We start from the raw sequence: 22,913 nt of genomic DNA on the forward strand, positions 1-22,913 counted from the left end.
GGAAATGAGCCCTTGTCCAAGCTGGCCCCAAAGATTCCATCCTCCACCCTTTGCGAATGGTGCCCGTGGTTTGCACCGGAATATTATCTGGGTGTATTTACGGTATCTGACTGGAAACCACAGAGTGCATTGTAGTTTTTTTTTTTTTCTCTCTCTCTTTTTCTATTTAAAGCCAACGGGTCAGAGAGTGAGCAATCTACAATGACACCAGCAGAAATGTCTGATGATTGGGAAAACAGACATATGGAAAAAGGTTTCTCTCGCCAGGCTGCTGTGATAGTTGATCACAGCCCAGTACACTGCCACACAGGAGGGAGTTAGGAGATGCTCTGTGCATAGCCAGGAGACTTAAGAGTTAGGAATCATGCATGGGGATTGAGCCAGATGAAGAAACACAACACAGAGGCCGGGGAAGGCTTGTGCCATTCAACCCACCCTAACCTGTTGTTCCAATCACCAATCCAGGCAAGGAGACCTTAACTGTCTGTGGGTCCTTCTTCAGACAGAAATGGGCCACAGCACACTTCTAACTGTCCCCCAGTGGTCACTGTCTGCTCCATACGAGCTTCCCTAAGCTTAGAAACACTCTTTCTGCCACTCTGTGAGGCACCATGAATGTATCCACATGGTTTCAAAGCAGGACCCAGGGGGCAGGTAACCTGGGGTCACAGCCTGCTCTGCTTTCCAGCATGTCATGACCTTGGGCAAGTTAACACGCCTCTGGGGGCTCGGGCTCTTCATTTCTAAGCTAGGAATCATGAACAATCTTTCTGTAGAGGTTGTTAGGAGCCCTGACCCACACCTGGCAGAGATCAGTAAGTAGCAGCTCAAAGTGAAATGACTGCAATGTCTTCACTTCTCAGGCCCTTCCTGATGTCCCCTCCCTCCATTTGTGGCCAGCACCTTATACAGCTACATTTTTTTTTTCTTACTGACTGAAGCTTTCTTTCTCTCCCCATAAGGTTGTGGGGACCTAGAATTTTGTCCTATGAAGACTCTGGGGTGCATGAGTGACCGTGTGAAAGAGGTTGCGTGTGCACGCATGTGCAAGTGTGTATGTGCATTGGACTGTCTACCACGGGGAAGCTGGAAAGACCATGAAACAAAAAGCTCATCTCAAAGAATAGCGTCAGGAGAGCGAAAATCCAGGATGAACTGAGGCTTGCAAAAAAAAAAAAATGCAAACGAGACAAAAAGCCCTTTGTTGGCTGTGTTCTAAGCGAGAATGGGGAAAGAAAAGGGCTTTTGCTTGGGCAAGATGGCGCATTGTTAAGAAAGGCAGAGAGAAAGTGGAGCTGGCCGCCCCTCTCTCTATCTCCCTCCCTGGAAAGGACTTCCCATCCATCCTGCCAAGCAGCCAAACACTGCTCCATTTTCACAGGCTGTGGGTAAAAAGACAGAGCATTTTGGGGATTGGAGGGATTCTCAGACAAGGGATGTGGACCCAGATAGTCCCCCAGAGTAAAGGAGGACAGGGCTCAAACAACTGCCCTGCGGAGAAGGGATGACACACTTGGTAGCAATGCATCAGAGTTTCCCAGGCGCCAGGCAGAGGCGGGTGGACCTGAGGCCGAATCCTAGGGCATGTGTGCCCATCCCTGGAAAAATTCTGCAGGAGGGTTCTAAACCGGAGGCCGTGAGCATTTGGAAAGGAATGTGGCAACCCCTGAGCACATGATGGGAAACCACCATTTCTTTGTTGATAATGCTGGCGACATAGCAAATTTCTGAGTGCACAAAGAAAGTGATTGCCACCCAACATCCTGATCGAATCTCTTGGACAGTTCCCTGCCTGAGCAAAGCCTCTGGATGTGATGTGCGAATGCTTTCCATGGGAAGGCTGGAAATGACGGAACATGCCTGTAACCCTGGCCCTTGGGAGCAGGGAGAATTTTAACGCCACCCTCAGCTACATAACTTATTTGAGGCCAGCCTTGGCTAAATGAGACCATGTCTTAGAAACCAAGGAAGCAAACACAGAACTATCTGGGATTCCTTGTTCTCCCTTTCTTTCTGAAGCCTCTCTGCTATCCTGTCCATCACCCCAGCATCCTGCTGGTCCATCCTCTCTAGAATCCAGGATCCTGTATGAGCCACAGTACCTTACTGAGCCATCCTTGCCCCCTCTTTATATCCTGTTCTGTAGACTAGCCCCTACTCCAAGTGCCCTTTCAGGCAGCTCTGTGTTACAGTCCACACAGCCCTCCACTTACAACATACTTCAAACCCGGCTTTAGCTGTTCCCATCAGATGGTGAGAGATGCAGAGACTGTGGCTGACTGGTGTGTTGCTCACCAGCTTTTATTGCACAGAGATCCCATTTGTGGGACAGGTGAGTGAGTGTAGGGTCAGCAAATAGGTATGAAGGGATCTTAGCTTGTGAGCAATTTAACTCATGAATTTAACCAAACACTTCTTAGAAGCTGTAAAATGTCCTGGACTTAGGCTTTGGGTCTGAGCTCTTCATCCTGTGCCATGCATTCTTGGCTATATGTCAGACACGTCTGCGTGTTTTCCCTTGTGTGGAAAGTCTGGCATCTGAGTTTCCTGGGTGCCTTCCGGGAATGCCGACTGAAACAGATCTCATCAGCCCCAACCACATCAGATGCTAGAAAGTCCCCTGTTCTAGCAGAAAAGATGTTGGACCTGAGACTGGGTGACATGACATGACATGGCCCCATATCATGTTCTGAGTTCGCTTGCTTGCTAGGGTATCACAGAGTAGCCATTTCTAGTATGTGAGTCTAGATCATGGAACAGCTGAGACCTCTATGTGGAGGTCAAGTTCATGTTGTTTCTAGTATACTAGCTTTTAGTTTACTGGTAGACACACTGGCCATCTCAGAGAAAAGAGTATTACATGCTGAGTTCCCCCAGTCACTAACCATGAAACCAAACTCTTACTGCAGGGCAGTTGCCAGAGAGGGCCAGGGCCAGACAGGGTAGGGTAGGAACTAGTCTGCTGAACAGAACTTGTACGCAGCTGCTTGTGAATGTGGATAGAATGGTCTTTCTTGGCTCTTAACCTAGTCAACACCCACCTCACTGGAAGGTAACACAAAGGGAAGAGAGAAATCCCAAAAGAGTGAGCACATTGGATGGCTACTCAAAAAGGCTTGTCTAATGCACATGAATCCTAATTTAGTTCTATACTTGACACTGGAGACAAAACAGCTGCCATGAGTAGTGCCAGGCTTGAAGGAACTGAAGACAAATGTGGTAAGCAATGTCCAGTTTTATTCGGGTTTGAAATGAAATTAATTATCTTTTAACAAAGAAAATAAGGCACTTTCAAACAAAAGCCCCTATGCAAAGGGCTCTTGGACATGGTGTTCAGTGGATGAATGGGGCTCACCTGCCCTCCAGGCCTCTAAGACACTGGGGGGACAAGGTGGAGAGGTGTGGTCTTCACATACTCCATGAAAACCTATTATATACCAGGCTCTGTACCAGGCATGGGGTTCTGGGAGAAGAGGAAAATTTGGTAGACCCAAGTTCCACAGAGGCTCGGGCTGGCAGCAGAGACTAGCAGGAGACACATTTTTGCAAAAGGAAGGAAAGTCACCTTTGCAAATGGTAGGTACCAGAAATGTAACAGCACATAGTGGGGCAGGGCCAGTTGTCTCAGAAAGGAGAACCTCCTGAAAGAGGTGGCTCTTAAACACTCACAGTACCAAGAGGGCAGGTTGCTGCAGCTCAGCTGTTTTCCCCTGTGTGCTCTAGGCCCATTCCCTGCTCCAGTATTCTGGGGTGTCCCTACATCTACTGAGTTCATGGTAGTCAGTGAGCCTCCCACATGCTGGCCGAATGCCTCTGCTCCCCACAGAGCTCTGGTTGGAGAGACAGAGATGATCCCAGAAGAAAAGGGAAACTCACAGGCCTCACAGGCCATCCTGTAGCCACCTGGGAGACAGGTGCCCTCATCACTGTCCACAGCTAGGACAGAGCAGGTAGCCTCAGGGCTAAGGAAAATCACCTGAGCTGTCTTGAGCAGTGATGGCATCAGGGAAGATGTGGGAAGGTAAATGGTGGACAGGGATACAGTCTGCATTGCAGTGGGGTGATGAGGCCTCTCCAAGGGAGTGGGGAATAGAGATAAGACAAGCAGTTGTCTGGGGACAGCAGACTGTGAGAAGACAGGACTTGGACAAATGCAGGGGTCATGTCTTCTGATAGAAACAGGAACCACAAGAGGGTTTCATATGGGAACATCCCACTTAGAGTGACACTGATGGCTACATGGACTGAAGAATCCAACTAGGGTGGGAGGTGTCAGGAAAGTGATGTCCAGGCAGTGTCTCTGATTTGTACCAGGAAGTGATGAGAAGCAGTCAGATTTGGGGACACAACTTGAAGCCAATGTAAAGAATTCAGAGCAATAGCCTGACCAATAGTTTCTGCCACACAAAGAATAGAACCTGGGGCATGAGTCTCTGATTCCTGAGCTGTGTCCCTCTGTGTGAGATTGGCACACATGCTCCTTGAAGATGGAAAGGAGATCTTCTGAGATCCAACCCACTAGGTACCAGGGGCTTCCATGCTGTGTCATGTAGCGCTGCTGCTGCCACCTGGCATGGGGGGCCATGTCAGATGGGCGCAGTGAGAGGGGAAAGGTCACATGCCCTCCCAGAGTCATCCTCAATACATTCTACAGCACATCTAGCTGCCCCACACAGCTCAGCAACAAAAAGTCCTAAAGTAAACAGCTTGAGACTGAGGTTCTCAAGTCTGACTCATGCACACAGGCAAATCCCTCCAGCAATAAAAAACTCACTACCGAGTCTCAGCCCTGCCACAAAGCAGCCACAGGATGTAGCTGACTCTTGCTTCGCTGTGACTGGGAGGACAGGGTATGAGAAAGGGCTGTCTCAGTTCCTGGCCACATTTGAGCCTCAGTGAAGATAGCAGAGAGTGAAGCTCCCCACCTGGGTACTGCTAAGGCAACACCGGGTCCCTGTATCATTATGTCAGTATTACCATGCCATCCCAGCCCAACAGGAGAACCTACAAGACAACAGGAAAATGGGCAAAAGGCATGAACAGGCAGCTCATAGATGAGTAGATACAACCTCCTCCCTCTAGTGGGAAATACAAATCGTAATGAAAGGTGGCAGGGAGCTCCGTGTATGGCATCCACTCAACCTGGCAGGTATGTGAAGGACTTGGGAAGTCCTGTTGGGGAGGCTGTGAGTGGCACTATGAACTGACAGAGGTAGAATCTGCCACAGTCATAACTAAACACAACTGTAATGAAATCATCTCATGGGGATGTGTATCTGTTATGAGGAATCAAATATGAGCCAGCTGAGACATGGAAACCTCCCCACCACCCTCTGTATTCAGAATGGGGAGAGCTTGGGATGGGAGGGGACAGGTGGGACAGATGAAAGAACATCATTTATCCACTGGATTTGAGGAAGAGACAAGGGGGCTGGAGATGTAGTTCAGTGGCAGAGCGCTTGCTAGCAGGGTTAAGGCTCTGAGTTCAATCCCCAGCACAGAAGAAAAAGATGGGGATGGGTGGGGCCGAAGGCCTTCTTAGGCCCCAGAGGCTCTTCCTGTGCTAGGTCTCAGCTGACTAAACATATGTCATACCACACAGAAAGAGTCCCTGGCGCTCTCAGGGAGAGATTCATTACCTAGAGCCCTATTTTACCTGGGCCCTCTACCTGTCTCCTAGGACCTTGTTCACAAGTACCCTTGGTTTTTCTCGCTGCCTATGATCCCAGTGACTGACCAGTGAGTATCTTCCCTTGCTCTTATCCCCAGAGCACTCTTCCTATCTTGATGATCTCACCTCTGAGCCCCTTCTAGCCCTCCAAGCACATCTATCAAGTCATGGACCATGCCACCGCTTCCTGCTATTGGCTCAGTTATGTCCTTCATAACTCACACAGAAGATCTGACCCCCTAGCACTCCAGAACGTGCCTGCAATTGCAGAGAAAGTCTTTAAAGGGGTGGTGAGGTTGAAACAAGGTCACTGGTGGGCTGAATCCATGAGACTGTTATCTTTTTGAAAGAACCATGAGAGTTTGCATGAAGGAAAGGAATGACCAAGTGAGGACACAGCAACAGAGCAGCTTTAGAGCCAGTGGTAAGGTGATTACCTAGTAAGTGCAAGGCCCTGGGTTCCCAGCATCAGGGTGGGGTAGTGGTGGAAGGCCTTATGCAAGTTCAAGAGAGAGGCCTCAGGAAAAAGCAACCCTGCCAGCTCTTGATCTTGAACCCCAGCCTCTGTTAGGAGTTAATGCCAGCTGTTTAAGCTCCAGCTTTGGCATTTTGCTTATTTTCCGTGAGAGATGAAGAGAGTGGAGCTCTCATGCTGGCCAGCAAAGAATCTTGCCCCTGGGATGGACACATGACCAGAAGTTCAGCCTCATTAAAATGTAAGCAGAGGAAGTTCTGGAACTTTTACAGTGCGGCTGAAGATATGCCAAGGCTCTTTCCTGAGGTCTTGAACCTGTTGTGGCCCTGAGGGTACAATGGTCATCTGTGTGTCCCCCTAGCGTTGTTGGAAAACAAGGCAACCTCTGGCCCAGCTGTTCTGAAGTCAGCACTAGTTTTCCAGTTCCTTAGGCATTTCAACAGTCCCCTTTTCACCTGGGTGTGTTGGACTTAGTTTCAATTTCTACTTCCAAGAGGCCTTGTCTGGACATGTTCACTGTCTTCTCAAATCTATGCATGAAAATCCAGGCACAAAGAAGGGAAGGCAGAGCCAGGAAGCTCACGTATTGCAGAGGACCACAGTTGGGATGAGAGGAGCAGGTGAGAGAAAGAAAATCTTCAGCCCTCAGCATGGGGAAGTAGAAACTACCTACCCTACCCTACAATCTACATCCATGCCTATTCTTAACATCCTGAGCTGATGGGATGGCTGCTCGCCATGAAAGACTGCTTTTTGCAGCTTCACTTGCAACGAGTTGAAGCCATGTGACTAAGTTCTAGCCAAAGGGATCTCCGCAGGTGTACAGGATGTCGCTTCTGAGAAGTCTCTGCAAAGGCAATTTATGTGCCTTGTTCAGAGTGTCAAAGGAGGCTCCATGTCAGAGACTTCACCCCTAATCCTAACCCTATAAGGTAGCTCCATTCAGCTGAGGCAATTCTAAGGGTGGGGCTTAGTTGAGGAGCCCCAAATCCCAAACTTGAGAGATAACAGGATACTTGTTATTGTAAGAGAAAGGCTTGACTCATTTGAGGTTGCCATGCTTTGTGGGTGAATAAGTATTGAATAGGGATGATATTTAAGACTCAGCCCATTCTTTGGTAGTCAATGCTATGATCAGAATCTTCCAACAGATACCAAGTCCTAGAAATTCAAACTTCTTAGACTGGGCTACCTTATCTCCTTGCTCTAGCTCCTACTTCCTTCCAGAGAACCCCAGCATCACTGTGTCATGTGTTTCCTCAGAGTTACCTTTACTTGTCCCAATTGGCATGACTCTAACCCAGTCCTTTGTCTCTTTCCAGGATACTGATGGCATCCCTCCTCTTTAGACTGTGGGGCAGCTAATCTCACAGTATGTATCCAGGTGTGAGGGGTGCTAATCTAAGGGTGCCTCCACCCTGGTCCCCTCTGCTACAGCCCAATGAGTATCATCACAGTGTTTCCATGGGTTGGCTACACCCATTCTGAAACAGCAAGCTATAAGAGATGAACTCTGTCCTGGGAGACCCTGTCACTCACTTTTTCCAAGTCCCTTCTGAGCCTCAGTTTACTCATCTGTAGTAAGTTTACTCATTAAGTCCCAGCAAGGCTATTAGGGTTAAAATAATGTCAGAGCCCCACCCTGGGTATCAAGAATTGGAAGAGGGACAGGACATTTGAGAAGGACAAAACTGAAAGGGGACAAGAAAAAGGCTTGGGGTACTAGGATTGCAGAGGCTTCAACTGCAGTCTTGTTGTTGACAACATCCTGTTGCCTGAGCTAGGGTGGTCAACTCCTCTCTCATCTATAAGAAAACCGATTCTGAGGTTGAGAAGAGGGAGATGATAGGAGAGGAATACTCCATGTAGCCAAGATCTAGACATGGAATGCTGGGAAAGGAGCTCTGAAGGAGGGGGTCTGCCTGTTCAAGCCATACTGACCACAGGGCCTACTACAGTCTGGTAACCAAAGACCTTCAGCAAGACTGCCTTAAGGCAGGGAATGATGTAGTCACTGTGAGCTGGCTGGGAGCTCCTGCCCTCCTGGAGTGGGCAGAATGCACTGAGATAGTGTGAGATGTTGGCTGATGCAGAGCCAAGGGAGCAGGTGGTGGGAGGCTCCGGGGGCTTGAGTGTGAGCAGAGGTTTCGTACTGTGGCACTACTGATCTCTGGAGAAGCACGAAGGCCCTTAGGATGAGCCAGTAAGGTGTGTTTAGAAAAGCGGATGAGGCTGGATGGTCATGAAAAAGCCAAGGTCTCAACATCAGGTGGGCAATAGTTTCCTGCTGGCCGGAATGAGTGGCTCTTGAAAAGGTCTTTCACAGAGTAACACCACACTCTGGTTTCTACTTAAAAACTGTTCCTTCCTGCTGGGAGCATTGTGGAGGTGGGACATTCTGGGAGCCCAGGTGACAACAGGGAGTCTGGGGAAGCAACCAGAATGTGGAGGATGTTGGACTGGAGATTTTGAACGTCCTACTGGAGAGCTGGTGCTAGGGCTGAGGAAAGCATTGAAGGCAGCCTTTGCAGCAGAGCTGTGTGGGTGAGCCCAGCCCAGAGAGACCTGTGTTGCCCTGGGCCTCAGGGAAGGTCACAGCGCCGAAATGAATCTGTTGCCATCTTGAACCCCCAAGATGAACACATACAAGTAAGAAGACATCTTTATGCCCTCCCCAACAGTCCAGCACCTCCCGAAGATCAGTGCCATTCTCTACTCCCTTCCCACCACAAGCTGATCATGATTGCTTTGCGAGTAGAATACATGTGTGCAAATGCTCAGGCGTGCATACATACATGTCTTCCCATGCCAACACCCGCCTCCCCATGTAAGCACTAATGCAGTAATCAGGTGGATGGTATCACAGGACTGTGCATGCTGGACCACAGTAGGGAGTCATGGGGACTGTCGCAGAGAAGAGGCCACTCATACCCTACCCTCAGGGGGCTGTATTCTCAGCTCTAACTATCACAGTGATGCCAGTGCACACGAAGTGACCAATAGATCGGCCTGTTTCCCAAAAGAGGCTGGAACTCCCTCCTGTCGGTAAAACATCCCACCTTTAAATTTGGGCCTCATTAGAAAACATGTTAGATTTGCCAGTGAGCCTTTTGGCCATCAGTTGGTGCGTAACTTTGCCTGTAGGCAACAAAGTGACGTGGCTTCCAGCTGCAATCCTGGACTTCAGTGGGAGACCTTAATCCAAGCGGTAAGTGCACAAGATACAGTCAGCAAGGGTACTGGAGCACAGTGCAAGCCAAGGGATCACAGAGGTCTCCTGAGCGCTGACTCTCCTCATAGCCCAGAAGGCCCTGCTCAGGTGTCTGATGATTACATACCCACTTTGAGCTCCTTCCCGAAGACAGTACGCTCTCCCAGCGCTGAGCAGTTCCAGCGGCCATTGCGGAACTGAAACTGACACTCGTCCAGGCCCATTTGGGAGCCTTCTCCTATGACGATGATGGCGTCCGGCCGGCTCTGGCAGATTGCCCGCTGTCTGGGAGCCAGGCCTGGGATCTTGTTACAGATGATGCTCGCACCCAGAGCTACCACCGAAGAGAAGCCACTGGAGGGGACACAGAGACAGGGGTTGAGACCCGGAGAAAGGCTCTGGCTGGCAGGTGCGGGAGGGGGCGGTCTCCTCTCAGCTACTCCGGAGGACCTCCCACAGAGCCACAGTGGGGGAGAGGTCTGAGGTGGGACAGGGCAGAAAGATTTTGGCTACCAATACTCTAAACATCTAGCTGATCACTAGAAAATGTCTGTTCCTACAGAGAGTAATGACACTATTGGACCCAAAAATTTTAGAGAAGCAATTTTCTAGCGCCCAAGTGGGCTGGAAGCTTTTGCCTCAAAGCCATCCTTTGCTTTCTAACCTGAAGCAAGTTCACACCCGTTCTTCGTATCTTAGAGCCTGCACTGCTTAAACACGGGCTTCTAATAGTCTCTACCCGGGAGGTGTCATTTTTAATATTTTTGGAACTAACGGTTCCCAGGGCTAGTGTTGGAGTCATCTGAACAATCCAGGTAAAATTAGAATACCACAGTTGTGCCACACAGAGTAGGTAACACAGGAGCCAGTTTTACCTACTAGACTGGGAAACCTCCAGAGACTGGGGTCCCTTACCCTCGGACCCAGGGAGGAGCAGAGCGGTTCAAAGTCACCGCAACTCTTAACTGGGACCTCCCTCCATCTGCCCCAGAAAGACGAAGGCCACGCCCTCCTGACCTCCGCCTCCCCCCACAGGGTAGCTGGGTCCCTAGTGAGCCAATGAGGTATCCTATCAGGAGGTTTATTCTCTGCTGTTTTCCTTTTCTCCAGTCTTCAGTGTCTCCGCCCCGTTTCTAATTAAAAAGAAAATAATACCTAACACAGCCAGAGCCAATGGGCCCGATCCCGGCTTCCTGGATGCTGGATGAGTGAGTGGATGAGCGTAGGGCGGTAGTGCGAGGGCCAAGATGAAGATTAAAGCAAGTGGGAAAAAAAGAAAAGCCATCCAGGACGCGGGCGAATCAATAACACTTAAAACACACCCGCAGGCAGGCAGCACGCGAGCCTAGAAGCCGCCTTTAGATCCGCGGTCCTGGCTGGAGGCCGCCCAGTCCACTCAGCCACACTGGTTTCGAAATCCCTTTCCAGAGAGGTTGGGTTGGGGAAGTGGGAGGCCTGACGGTGGGGACACACAAAGGGTCTGCCACACACGCCCCCTGGCCTTGGGGCCAGTCCTTCCCAAAGCAGCGGCAGGAGGTTCCCAGGTAGTGGGGGTGTGTAGAGAGGCAGGTGTGAAGCCTACCAAGGTGGCGCCAGCACCTCTGTCCATGAAGAAAGCCCCCCCCCCCCCCCCCCCGACTTCCCCGGAACCGTGCTGCGCACAAGTCACTTCCTAAGTACAAAGGGAAACACCGCGCAAGGCAGCGCAAGCGGTATCTGGAGCCACCTGCTTCCACTTCCCAGTCAGTGTTCCCTGCCCCACCTCCCGACATGCCTGGGCTCCTGGGCTCCCACTCCAGCGACCCCACGGTCAAGACGTCTCGCTACCCTTTGATGAAGCCAGAGGACACCTCTGCCTGTTGTCTCTGACCGTCTAGTGACTGTCTGGGGTCTTACTGTTTGATTCTGATTCTTGAAGGTGCTGTCTTCCTAGCCTGGGGAGGAGGTCTGAGTGAGGGTCGCTGGGAATAATTGCGGCCCCAGGGGCTACGAGAGGTAGTTTATGCTTTTACCAGTGAATGTCCCATTGCTTTCTCGGGAGGGAACCCTTTCTGCAAAAGGGGCTGCGCCCACACCACCGCGCGTGCTTCAGGAGGTGCTGCGAATTCTCTTTAGGGTGGCTGTGGTCCTGTCGGACCTGCTGTGCTCGTGGCTTGCGGGGTGGGGGTGGGGGAGTCCCTAGGGACCCTATGGAGCAGCTATTCTCCTCCAGGGTCACCGAGCTGTCTGTTTCTGGAGGTTCCCGGACACAGAGATTCTTGGGATGGCCCGGGTCGGCGGAATTGTGTGCGCCCCAGGGGTGTCGGCTCTCGCGGAGCCTTTGTGCCCTCAGGATTCCCGTACCGCCCACTGCCCCTCCTGAGCTAAGTTGGGCAGCGCGCCTCCCTCCCGGAGCCAGTCAACTTTGCCTCGGCAGCATGCGCGGACAAGACGCGCACGGCGCTTACCCGATCCGGAGGTAGACTATGCCCAGGCTGAGAAAGAGGTGGCCCAGGCAGCGCCGCGCTTTCCGGGTCATAGTCCCCGCTGGTGGCGGGTGCCGCGGGCCGGGCTGTGCTGATCCCGCCGGCCGGGCCCGGCGGGGCAATCCACATAGCCTGCGCAGGGGGCGCGGGCCGAAGTTCCCTGGGCCGTCTCTCTCGGCGCGTCGGTCCGCGCTGGGCGCTGTAGACAGTCCCGGAGCGCGGGAGCCGCGGAGCGGGAGGAGGGAGGGAGGAGCGCGCAACGCGGGGCGACGCTGCGCGCCAGCAATCGTGGCAAGTGTTTGAGGCGCGGGGACTGCGGGGCTATGCTGCCACCCGCCCCCGCCCCTCCCTCTCCGCCCTTCCCCCGCCCGCCTCCCGGAGCGCCCGCCCCGCGCCCGAGCGCCTGCGGGTCGGGGATGTCTGCCCTGAGCGCGCTCCCGAAGCGTTCCTCCGAGCTCGCGACGTTGGGAGGAGGGGGCACGGAGCAGAGTTGGGGGTTGGGGACGGTGGAATCCCGCTCGCCTGGCATCCTTCTCAAACTCGCAGGTTGAGACCAGCAGGTGCCCCAAAGGCCATCCTCTGGGTGGAGAGAGCCTATAGGCTCATTCCAGAACCCATGCGCCTTGTTAGAGACCTGTCGCACTGTCCAGAAACCGGGAACCCGGATGGTGGCTCCTGCAGAACTACTACCCCACAATTCTTTCTTCAGCCTCCTCAGTACGCCGACGGCACCGAGGGCGAGACGTGGCCACCGGTGGAAACAGAATTGGACTGAGGCCCAATTACCAGTAGCAGAACCCGAGAGTGCGCGCAGGTGAGAGCTCACGGCGCTCTCGCGGCGACACCTGCTGGGTGCGGCAGGTGGTGCATTCTAGTCTTGGGTGTTTTGGACCCTTCCCTTGATAAAACAAACATCCCTCTCCAGAGAGGTGGGGTGGGGATGCGGAGTATACGACACAAAAAGTGTCAGCTGGAGAAGCCAAAGTCGGATTCAAAGTCATCAGCTGGTGAATGGCCAGATTGAAACAAGGTAGCCACAACTCCAGTGAACTCTCCAGGCCTGCTTAGCCTTCGGGACTGCAGTTCTTCATGCGCACACTCACGTTCATTCATGTACATCTATCTTCCTTCCACGGAAGCTGCCTTTTCTATATATGCACACATCCAAGGGCTACAGACTCCAGCCAGGCACCCTGGTGAGCACGGTGGATTCAAGGAACACGGAAGACCTTGCTCTGGGGACAGTGGGGAGACAGACCTTAGTGAGCACATGCATAGACGCACTTCAGATGGCACAGGCTGGTGGAAAGGTCCCCAAGACAGGGGGATGGGAGAGAGGGTTCTGGGTGCTACAATGTTTATTTTAGCTCTGAGGAGATGGCTGGGTTGTCCTCGGCAGGCCACGGGATTGGTAGAAGCTGGGAAGTGGGTGAGACAAAAGCTGGGATAAAGGGAAAGGAAGCCAATGGGGTGGAGGGAAGAGAGGAGCACCGCAGACCTAGAAGGCATATAGTCCGGTGGGAGACGCTGGAGAAGAAGGCAGGTGACTCATTTGGTGTGTGTATTCCAAAACACTCTCTGGGACACTGATGGGGGCTGGGCACAGGGGAGCCTGATGGGCTAGAGAGACTCCAGCATGGGTTCTGGGACAGGTGGGATGTTTGAGCTGAAGAGTTTTGAGTGTACCCCAAGGCTGGCAAGGAACTGGCTGAGGCAGAGAATAGCCTTGAGCTTCTGGTCGTCCTGCATCTACTTCAGGAGTGCTGGGATTACAGACTTGTGTGCTCTCACCCTGGTTTATGGGGTGCTGAGGATTGAACCTAGTTCTTTTTTAATGCTAAGCCAACACTTTCTCAACTGAGCTATATCCCCAGGCTGGGAGGGGGAGGGCTTTCAGAACATGGCCACTACATTGTTCAATCATTTTACCATTGCAAGGGGTTTTCTGTGTCTTCCTGGCTTGGCTCTGGACAGGGCTGTGATGGCTTTCTTAGTGACAGGGAAAAGGTGATGGTTCATGGAGTGGTAAAAAAAATGCACACAGGACCCCTGAACAACCCTAATGGCTGTTGTGCTGTGAGGAAGCCAGTAATATGTAAAGCCACTGCAGCCCACAGTCCCAATTGTGTGCCTGATTGCACTCATCAGTCTTGATTGGAGCAAGGCCCTCCAGATGCTACCAGCCATCCACTCAGTCTTCCTGGTTTCAGGTTTGCCCAGTTGAAGCATTATGGATGATGACCCGTGTGTCACAGTGTGCCCTGTCCACTCATAGCAATGCTCTTGTATTCCTCCTTTGTCTAGTCATCTTTAGACAAAGCATCAGACCTTTGCAGTTTCTTCCAGAGCATCTCCTTGGTGTGTCATTTACAATAGTAACCATTGTCATCTTAGAGCAAAGAGTCATTCATGTCACGGATGTTGGGGTACTCATGACCTGGAAGTGTGTAGGAGCTGTAGTGACAGAGCAGGCCAGGAAAATACTGAGGGCACATGCTAGGAAGGGAGGGGAAGAGGACAAAGTGGAGGAGGAGGAAGAAGATGAAGAGTAGATTGGAGAATATGCCAAGACAGAGGAGTGGATGGAAAGAACCCAGTCTCTGCTCTTTGGGAGCAAGGATCTGAGGACAATGGGATGGTCAAGTCCAGAGGTAGCACTTCCTTCATAGCTGCAGCACGTTAACTCAGGGCCCTCTGACAGTGCTGTGAAGTCCTGTTCTTATCATCACGTCACTGTGTATATGAAAGATGTAATCATGGAGGATTAAATATCCCCATATTCTCACAGTAGGTAGTATATGGTGGAGTTGAGATTTGAACTTGGAGTGCTGGCTTTGGCCATAGCTCTTATGCTACCCCTTTATTTGTGTGTGTGTGTGTGTGTGTGTGTGTGTGTGTGTGTGTTTAAAAGCAGGGTCTTATGTAGTCTAAGCTGGCCTGAACTCAGTGTAGCCAAAGATGTCTTTGTACTGACACCCCTGCCTCTACCTCCTAAATACTGAGATAGCTCTTATGTTTCCACTGTGGTATTAACTTACAGAAGGAAGACCATGGTCACCACAACAGAAGAGACTGTGTTGGGAACTGAGATGGCTGTGTTAGCTCTCTGGTAATATGACAAAATACCTGAGATGAAAAGGTTTTGTTCAGCTCATAGTTTCAAAGTCTCAATCCATGGCCCCTTGGTTCTACTACCCTTAGACCTTTGGTAGCTGTGTATATCATGAGAGGCCCATTCAGCATAGGGAAATGCTGGTATTATGTCAGCTGGGAAGCAGAGGGGCAGAGAGAGAGAGGTGGGAAGAGACTGTGCCCATCCCCTAGTAACGTAATTTCCTCCCATTAGATGCTATCTCTTAGAGCTTATGCTACCTTTAAGCACTTGGGAGGCAGAGAAAGGTGATTTACATGACTCCAAGGTCACCTTGATCTACATAGTGAGACCGTGTCTCAAAACTCCAACAAACAGAAATGTTTCTACAATCCCTCAATGGTGTCACATTGGTCTTTGGGGACGTCTAAGGGTCCCAGCAGTGGCATTGTATCTGGGCTGTCAAGAGCAACTGAGGTCTCTATGGCCAGGAGTAGGCTACCAATCAAATTACAATATGGGCAGGGAAACTCCGTACCTAAGATCAGTGGGGAGCATGTTGCCCAGAGCCTCAACACCCCAGTCTGATTGAAACCAGCTGGGGAAAGAAGATAGCAGAGGTGTGATTCTCTTCTCCCCCTCTCCATTCCTTCCTCCCTCTCTCCCTTCCCACCTCATGTGTTGGCTGTAGTGTGTGTGTGTGTGTGTGTGTGTGTGTGTTAGAGGTATTAGATGCACATTGAATGTGGGCTGTGATTTACTTGAAGGTGCACCCGCTCCTTCCTCTGCATGTAGCTGAAATGCCTTTAGCTCTCTTTCCACCTGGTAAACCTGTAACTCACCCTCCAAGGCCCACCCATGGCTCCACTCACTTGAAAAGCCTGCCTTGACCCACCTGGCTTCTGACCATGACTCTTGGCTCCTTCTTCATCATCCCTTTGTCAAATATTCATCAAGCAGCAAAGGGTGCTGGATGCTGCAGCAGTTAGAGATACAGAGGGCCAGATAGTCTCTGCTGATCTTCTGACTGAGTCAGATATATATCCCTGCACAGGCCCAGGCCTATATCTGAAGATAGCATATTTTATTGTGTTTCTTCCTTGGGCTTTAACCGCCCCTGGGGTGGTCTTGGCAGATCCCTTCCCATCCTAAAAGGTGTCAGCATTCACACTACCTGCTTCTCCATTAACGTCTAATCTCCTCATGCCAAAGGTCCTTCAACTCTGACTACACAACTGCACAGGGCTTATGTGAAACAGGACCACGGCTTGCTGAAGAGATCACATATTTCGGGGTCAGTAAGCCTGGGGTGTGGTCCCAACTCTGCTACTTCTTAAACTCTTGATCCAAGACGGTTTTTCATGTGTGTGTTTGTTGGGTGTGCTCTGCAGCTAGTAACTTTCAGGTCACTTATTTCCTAGGGAGCTGAGAGTTCTGAGGGAGAAATGGAATCTAATCAATCCCAAGATCCAGAGCCACAGGACATCAAAATTTCTGGAACTGACTGCAGAAGTTCTTTGTTGCAGATCCCTGTTAGCCTAGAGTCCCTCTCTCCAATTACAACCTGTACTTGGATCCTTGAAAGGGACATCTCCCACGACCCAGTGGGTTGCCTGTTACATCTTCAGGCAAGCCAAGCTTCCCTGGGCAGGAGCACACTTGACTCTGTGCTTTGTCGCCACCTGCTGGAGGCAGAAGAAATGGCCACCCCAGACCCAGGAATGAGGCAGAGAGCAAGAGTACAGGAAGCCCAACCTCCTCTAGCCTCTGTAGGCTCATACAGGTGCACACCCCAATATACACTCATGCACACATAACCCCTACACACACACACACACACACACACACACACACACACACACACACACACACACACACACACACACACACACACACACACACACACACATACACACACACACACACACACACGCGCGCGGAAAAGAAGAGAAATAAAGAAAAAATATAGCCTTCAGAAAACCTTTTATTAAGGAATTATGTGGAGCTGCTGAGGTGCTGTCCTAGGCAGACCACTGGTAAGGAATGAAGGAAGTAGAATGGTGCTCAGAGAGAAAGCACAGCAGATGTGACAGAGTGGCTTGTGAAGAACCTCAAGTAGCAGCAAAGGCCTCTAACAAAAAGTTGTCCTGGCACAGGGTGATGAAAGCACCCACAACCCACACTGAAGACCCCCACACTTCTCCCCTTCACAGAGGCTGCTATGCTGCACTGAGTTGTCCTGCATGCTGGCCTGTTCCCTGACCACCAAAGACATGGATGCGACCCCCAGGTGATACTCTCAAGAGCCTGAGGGCACCCAGCCCATGGGAAGGAACAGGAAGAAGCAAACAGTCTGAAGAAAGTGGCAGGGGTCTCCCTGGGCTGCATTGTGAGGGGATGAGGGCTTCCTCTTGCAGAGGACACCCAAGGGTTCTGAGCAGGACTGTGGCCCTGTCCATTAGGGGACTGTCTAGGTGAGTTGAGTCTCCAGTTTGTTGCTCTCCAGCACTCCACTGCACTGTGACCACCTCCATATGGACAGCCCCATTGTGTATCTGGTAGGAGGGCACTGGGCGTCTCTCATGAAAGCTTCTGGTCCTCCTGCCTTGGAGCTCTAGCCTTCATGTCCTGCCTCCCAGGTTAGGATAAGTGGGACAAGTGTCTGAGGACTGAAGACCTCGTTCCCACATCTGGAGTACAGCAGAAACTGAGAATCCCATGACAGTCAGCTGCTGGCCACTGTGACACATTACCCCCAGGCCGTTAACTTACAGGAGGGAGGCTTGATGTGATGTCAGACAATGGTTGCTTAACCATGTTGCAAGGCAGCTCATAATGGCAGAAGGCTGGTGGGGAAAATCATGCTCCCATCCTGACATGCAGGAAGCAAGAGAGGGATTTGCAGGAGGTCATGTTCTCTTCTTCAAGGCCTTGCCCACAATAGCAACATGCTTCCACTTATATCCGGAAGGTCCATTTACCTCCCTGCAGCACCACAAGCTGGGGACCAAGCTTTTACATGGGCCTTTGATGACAGCTAAACTCCAACAAGGACCTTCCATCTGGCTCAGGGTGGAAATGGATCCCACTTCTGTTCTGTGAAACCATGAAAGTGCTGTCAGAGTCTTCATCTCTCCAACTCAGAAACAGGGCCTGGTTGGTAGTCCTGAGTCTGGTTCTCCCAAAGTGCTGTGTTTTGGAAAAGGAATGCTCAAGTCTTCAAGAGTGAGACTCTAAAGTGTTCTTGTCCAGAGCTTTAGAGAGGGTCACAATAACCAGGAAAGCCCCTGCTACATAATGATGGAGTCAGGAATAGACCTGCACCCTGTCAAAGACCCTATTACTCACCTGTCAGATGGGGAAGGCACTGCTTACCTTTCAGGGTGTTGTGGGATTAAAGAAACAGTAGGTAGTGGGTGTTTTGTTGCACAGTGAGTGCTCTCTAAGTAAGCCAGATGATGTCTCCCTTTGTGTATTCTCATCAGAGGACGCCCTGCAGGAAGTCATGTTCCTGGTCCATGGAGACTTTCAACTGATGTCTCCAAGTGAATGGGTGCTGTTGTCATTGTAGACAAAGCTCTGGTGAGCAAGTATTGCCTACTGTGATGATAGAGTTGCCCTCTGGCTTTTGACTGAGCATAAAAACTACATTCCATATTATTTATATGTTAAAGTAGCCGTAAGGTTCATATCTGTGATGATTTTGTGCAAGACACAACCATCCTTCCCCTGCTCTTGTGAGCTTTCCTAGTAAGAAGTATCCCTTATGGGATAGAATACACCTGTCCAGCCCTCTCCTGAGCCCTATCCAGGCTGTTCTGGCCTTCTTGGGAGGCTTATGTGCAGCTCTTCTTTTTGCTAGGTACCCTGCCCAAGTTCAGGACCCAGCATTCTCTCTAGATCCTAGAAAAGCTACTCAGAATATCCAGGCAGCCATGGTACTTCTCATCTATACACCCTAAAGGTTTAAACATGAAGCTCTGAGAAGGAAAAGCCAAAATCTGGATGGGGACCATGCCTTCAAATTAAACAGGACCAGAATGACATTTCCCCAGGAAGCATGACAGAGCTGGGCATCAAGTCCACGGGTCCAGGAGCAGTGTGTTGGTTGTGGGTGTGGGAGGAGCATGAGGGACTCAATTTCCATTTCCTACTGAACAAAGAGAGTAAGTGCTAAGATCCATCAGGACATGCAACTCAAGAAGAAAGGGGACTGACTGTCTCTTAGTGTTCACTGTCTTGAGATCTTGTGACATGTGTGCATTTGGGTAACAAACCCTGTGCAAAGTTAGTAACTGTTTCAATCCACTCAACTGTGTTCATCTGTTGTAGGGTCTGAGTGAGAACAGGCTCCAGACAGTTTTAAAACCAGAACACTCACTGTGATCCTTGATGGCTATTTTTCTTTTCCTTCAACCCTTACTCCTGCCATTTTTTTGCCTTCCTCCTACCTTCACCCTCCTTTCCTCCTCATCCTCTCTTCCTTCTCTATTTGTGTCTATAAACATATCTAAAAATAATGTTTCTATACTGATTTGGAGTGTGAGGCAGTAGGTTTTGTAATATTTTCCCTTCCCTCCTCAATTTGGCAGTGTATCTTGATTTTTAAAAATCTATTGCTTTTATTTTTCCATTTTATTAGTTTTTCTCTCATTTTACTGGTTCTTTAAGAATTTCATACAATTTGTTTTAATCATATTCAATCCCTCTTCAACTTCTCTTAGATCTATTCACAGCTCCCACACTACCCCGCACTTTATGCTTTCTTCTTTTTAAGCTCAGAAAGTATAATTTGTGATCCATACACTCTTGAATGTATAGCCTTTCACTAGAGCAGGATTGACCTATCAGGGGCCATACTCTTAAAAGCAAACAAACAAACAAACAAACCTGATTCCCACTTTCCTAGCAGCTACCAGTAATCAATATTTTTTAATCAGAGGTGGGAGGTCATGCCACCTTCCTAACCAGGCTGGGGTTTTATCTGTCTTGAGTTCTCACAGGTGTTGTGCATGCTGTCACAACTGCTGTGGGTTTATCTGTGCAACTGTCCAGCCGTGCCCAGAAAACTTGTGTTTATCTGCTGCTTCTGGCCCTTGCAGTCTTTCTGCACCCACTTTTACAATGATCCTTAAACTTTAGCAGGAAGGGGTGTGAACTAGATGTCCCACTTAGGGTTGAGCATTAAGCACTCTCTTATTCTCTCTACCTTTACCAGTTGTGTGTCTCTGCGTTAACCTCTTTCTACTGACAAAAGGAATGATGAGAGTTGAGAGATGTGCTAACCCATGAGCAGTGTGAGAAGTCTTTAAGAGTCTGTTTAATACTATGCCCTTTTAGAAAAGTAAGAGTAGGATCTCCCCTAAAGCCTGTTATTTATGTGGCCTCAGGATCTTGTTCCTGATAATGGTGCCAGGTATCATTTTGACCTTGTGGAGTGGGTCTTAGATCTAATAAAAAAGTGGTTGTTAGTCCCATGACGCTGATGCCTCCACTGCCCCAGGAGGCATGTGCTGTCAGGCCTGTCATTGCTGTAGTTCACAGGCTTCGCTGCTCAGCAAGTCTTCTCTCGTCTTGCAGGGGAAGTCATTGTGTTGAACTTGTCTGTCCAACCATTCCTTTGTTGGGGGACGTCATATTTTACAGTGACTGTGAAGAAGGCTGCAAGAAACACCAGACTGAAGGCTCGTGTGGACGTATGTTATCATGTGATTCATGTAAAACCAGGAGTGTTGTTGCTGGTTGAGATGGTGAGTGTGTGATAGAGCAAGATCTGCCACACCTTTCTCAGAAAGTTCTGGGTTTGTCCTTTCCTCTGATACTCAGTGACTGATACAATTCTGATGACTGACAAGCATCTCACTGTGGCTCTAATGTTATTCACCTTGTTCTACAGATTCTTTTCATGTGCCTATTTGCTACTTCTATATTTTATTTTTTGAACGGTTTGTCTATGTTTTCCTCTTTCTTTTGAGACATAGTAGTTGGATTCTGGATTGGATTTTATTATGTAGCCCAGACTAACCTTGAATTTGTGACCCTTGTACTTCAGCCCCTTAAATGCTAGGACCCTAGATATATACCCATATATATATATATATATATATATATATATATATATATATATATATATATATATGTATCCATATACATGTATCAGTTGTATCATTTCTTTCATTTACTCCTGTAGGCTTGACCTCTTAATATCAACAAACATCCCTTTATGTCATACTGAATATGTAAATTTTCATTTTGTTAATAGCTGGCTCAAAGTCTACAGAGCTTAATATTTGCCAGGTTGTCTATTTCTACCACTCTAATTATTTTTTGTTTAATTTTTATTGTTTGTTTGTCTGTCAAGACGAGCTCTCACTCTGTTCCTTGGCTGTCCTGGACCTCACTATATTTACCAGGCTGGCCTTGAACTCAAAGAGATGAGGCTGCCATTGCCTATCAAGTGTTGAGATTAAAAGCATTCACCACTATCCCCAGTTCATAACCCAGTTTTAAAGTTATTTCTTTAAAAATTCCTAAATTAAAAATAATAAAATCAAAGTATGATTATGGTTGTCATTAGTCGGGAAAATGAAGTGCTATTAAATCTGTCCCATATTATTGAGTTGATCTTCTGAAATATTGTGTGGTGCCTATTTCTATCATGTTCATAAGATACACCTGTGGCAGAACTTTATATTGTATTTGGTTTTGTAAGTAAACACCTATGAAAAGTGTGTTGCTTCCATAGCATTGACTGCTGTCACAGCTGGGTGACTTTCAGGTCTGATTTATCCTGAGTTTCAGAGGTTAATATCATAAGAAACACGATCCAGAAACTCACATCACTGGCGATAAAGGGGAGGCTGAGAGCTTTTTCAGTTAAAGGCTGTTGCTTTTGAGACAGGTTATTGTATATCCCAGGTTAGCCTTACCTCACTGTAGCCAAGGAGAGAGGCCTGAAAACCTCTCAAAGGCTGCGCACAGGCTTTGGTCCCTCCTGGATTTCCAGGAAGAACTTCTCTGCTTGCTTTGAGGAATGGAGACTAAGACAAAGACCATGAAAAAATGCTCAGTGTTTGGAGGAAATCTGTTATGTTCTAAAACTTGAAAAATTGCATTTTGGCATTTCAAGCATCCTTTTATTTTTTTATTTTATGAAAAATATACTTCACTGCCAGGTGAAAGTAAGTAAGCACATTTTAAAAATACTTTTTTATATTCACTTTTTTATTTATTACAGTTTAATCACTTTGTATCCCAACCTTAGTGCCCTGCTTCAACACTCCCCCCCAATCCTGCCCTCCCTCCCTCTTCTCCTCCCATGCAATTCTTCCAGTCCACTGATAGGGGAGGTCTTCCTCCCCTTCCATCTGCTCCTTGCCTATCAGGTCTCATTAGGAGCAAATGCATTGTCTTCCTCTGTGGCCTGGTAAGGCTGCCCCCCCCCCCACTCTCTTGGGATGGTGATGAAAGAGCCAGCCACTGAGTTCATGTCAGAGAAAGCCCCTGTTCCCCTTACTAGGGTACCCACTTAGAGACTAACCTGGCATGGGCCACATCTGTGTAGGGGTTCTAAGGTACCTCTAAGAATTGTCCTTGGTTGGAGTATCAGTCTCAGAAAATACCCCTGGGTCCAGATTATTTGGTTCTATTGCTCCCCTTGTGGAGCTCCTGTCCCCTCCAGGTCTTCCATATCCCCTCTTTTTCATAAGATTCTCTGCACTTTGTGCAAAATTTGGCTATGAGTCTCAGCATCTGCTTCAATACACTGCTGGGTAGAATCTTTCAGAGGCCTTCTTTGGTAGGCTTCTATCCTGTTCCCTCTTTTCTCCCTCTTCATCTATCTTATTTGCCTTTCTGAATGAGGTTTGAGCATCTAACCGAGGATCCTCTTTATGGTTTAGCTCCTTTTGTTGTACAGATTTTAGTATGTTTATTCTATATTGTATATCTAATATCCACTTATAAGTGTGTATATACCATATGTGTCTTTCTGCTTCTGG

General features: G+C 49.2%; 1 protein-coding gene across 1 annotated transcript in view; it reads right to left on the bottom strand.

Annotated features, from left to right (window-relative positions):
- The window catches only part of Wnt7a (Wnt family member 7A), a 43,981-nt gene extending 31,878 nt beyond the window's left edge, over window positions 1–12,103 (bottom strand). The window contains exons 1-2 of the mRNA XM_055617514.1: window positions 11,805–12,103; window positions 9,485–9,711 (exon numbers count right to left, since the gene is read on the bottom strand). Of these exons, the coding sequence (XP_055473489.1) occupies window positions 9,485–9,711; window positions 11,805–11,875 (298 nt within the window). The 5' untranslated portion in view covers window positions 11,876–12,103. The remainder of the gene's footprint in view (window positions 1–9,484; window positions 9,712–11,804) is intronic.
- Between the last annotated feature and the right edge of the window lie 10,810 nt (window positions 12,104–22,913).

Source organism: Psammomys obesus, unplaced genomic scaffold, assembly GCF_907164565.1.
Source record: "Psammomys obesus unplaced genomic scaffold, mPsaObe1.curated_primary_1811, whole genome shotgun sequence".
In the NCBI taxonomy this organism is placed as follows: domain Eukaryota; kingdom Metazoa; phylum Chordata; class Mammalia; order Rodentia; family Muridae; genus Psammomys; species Psammomys obesus.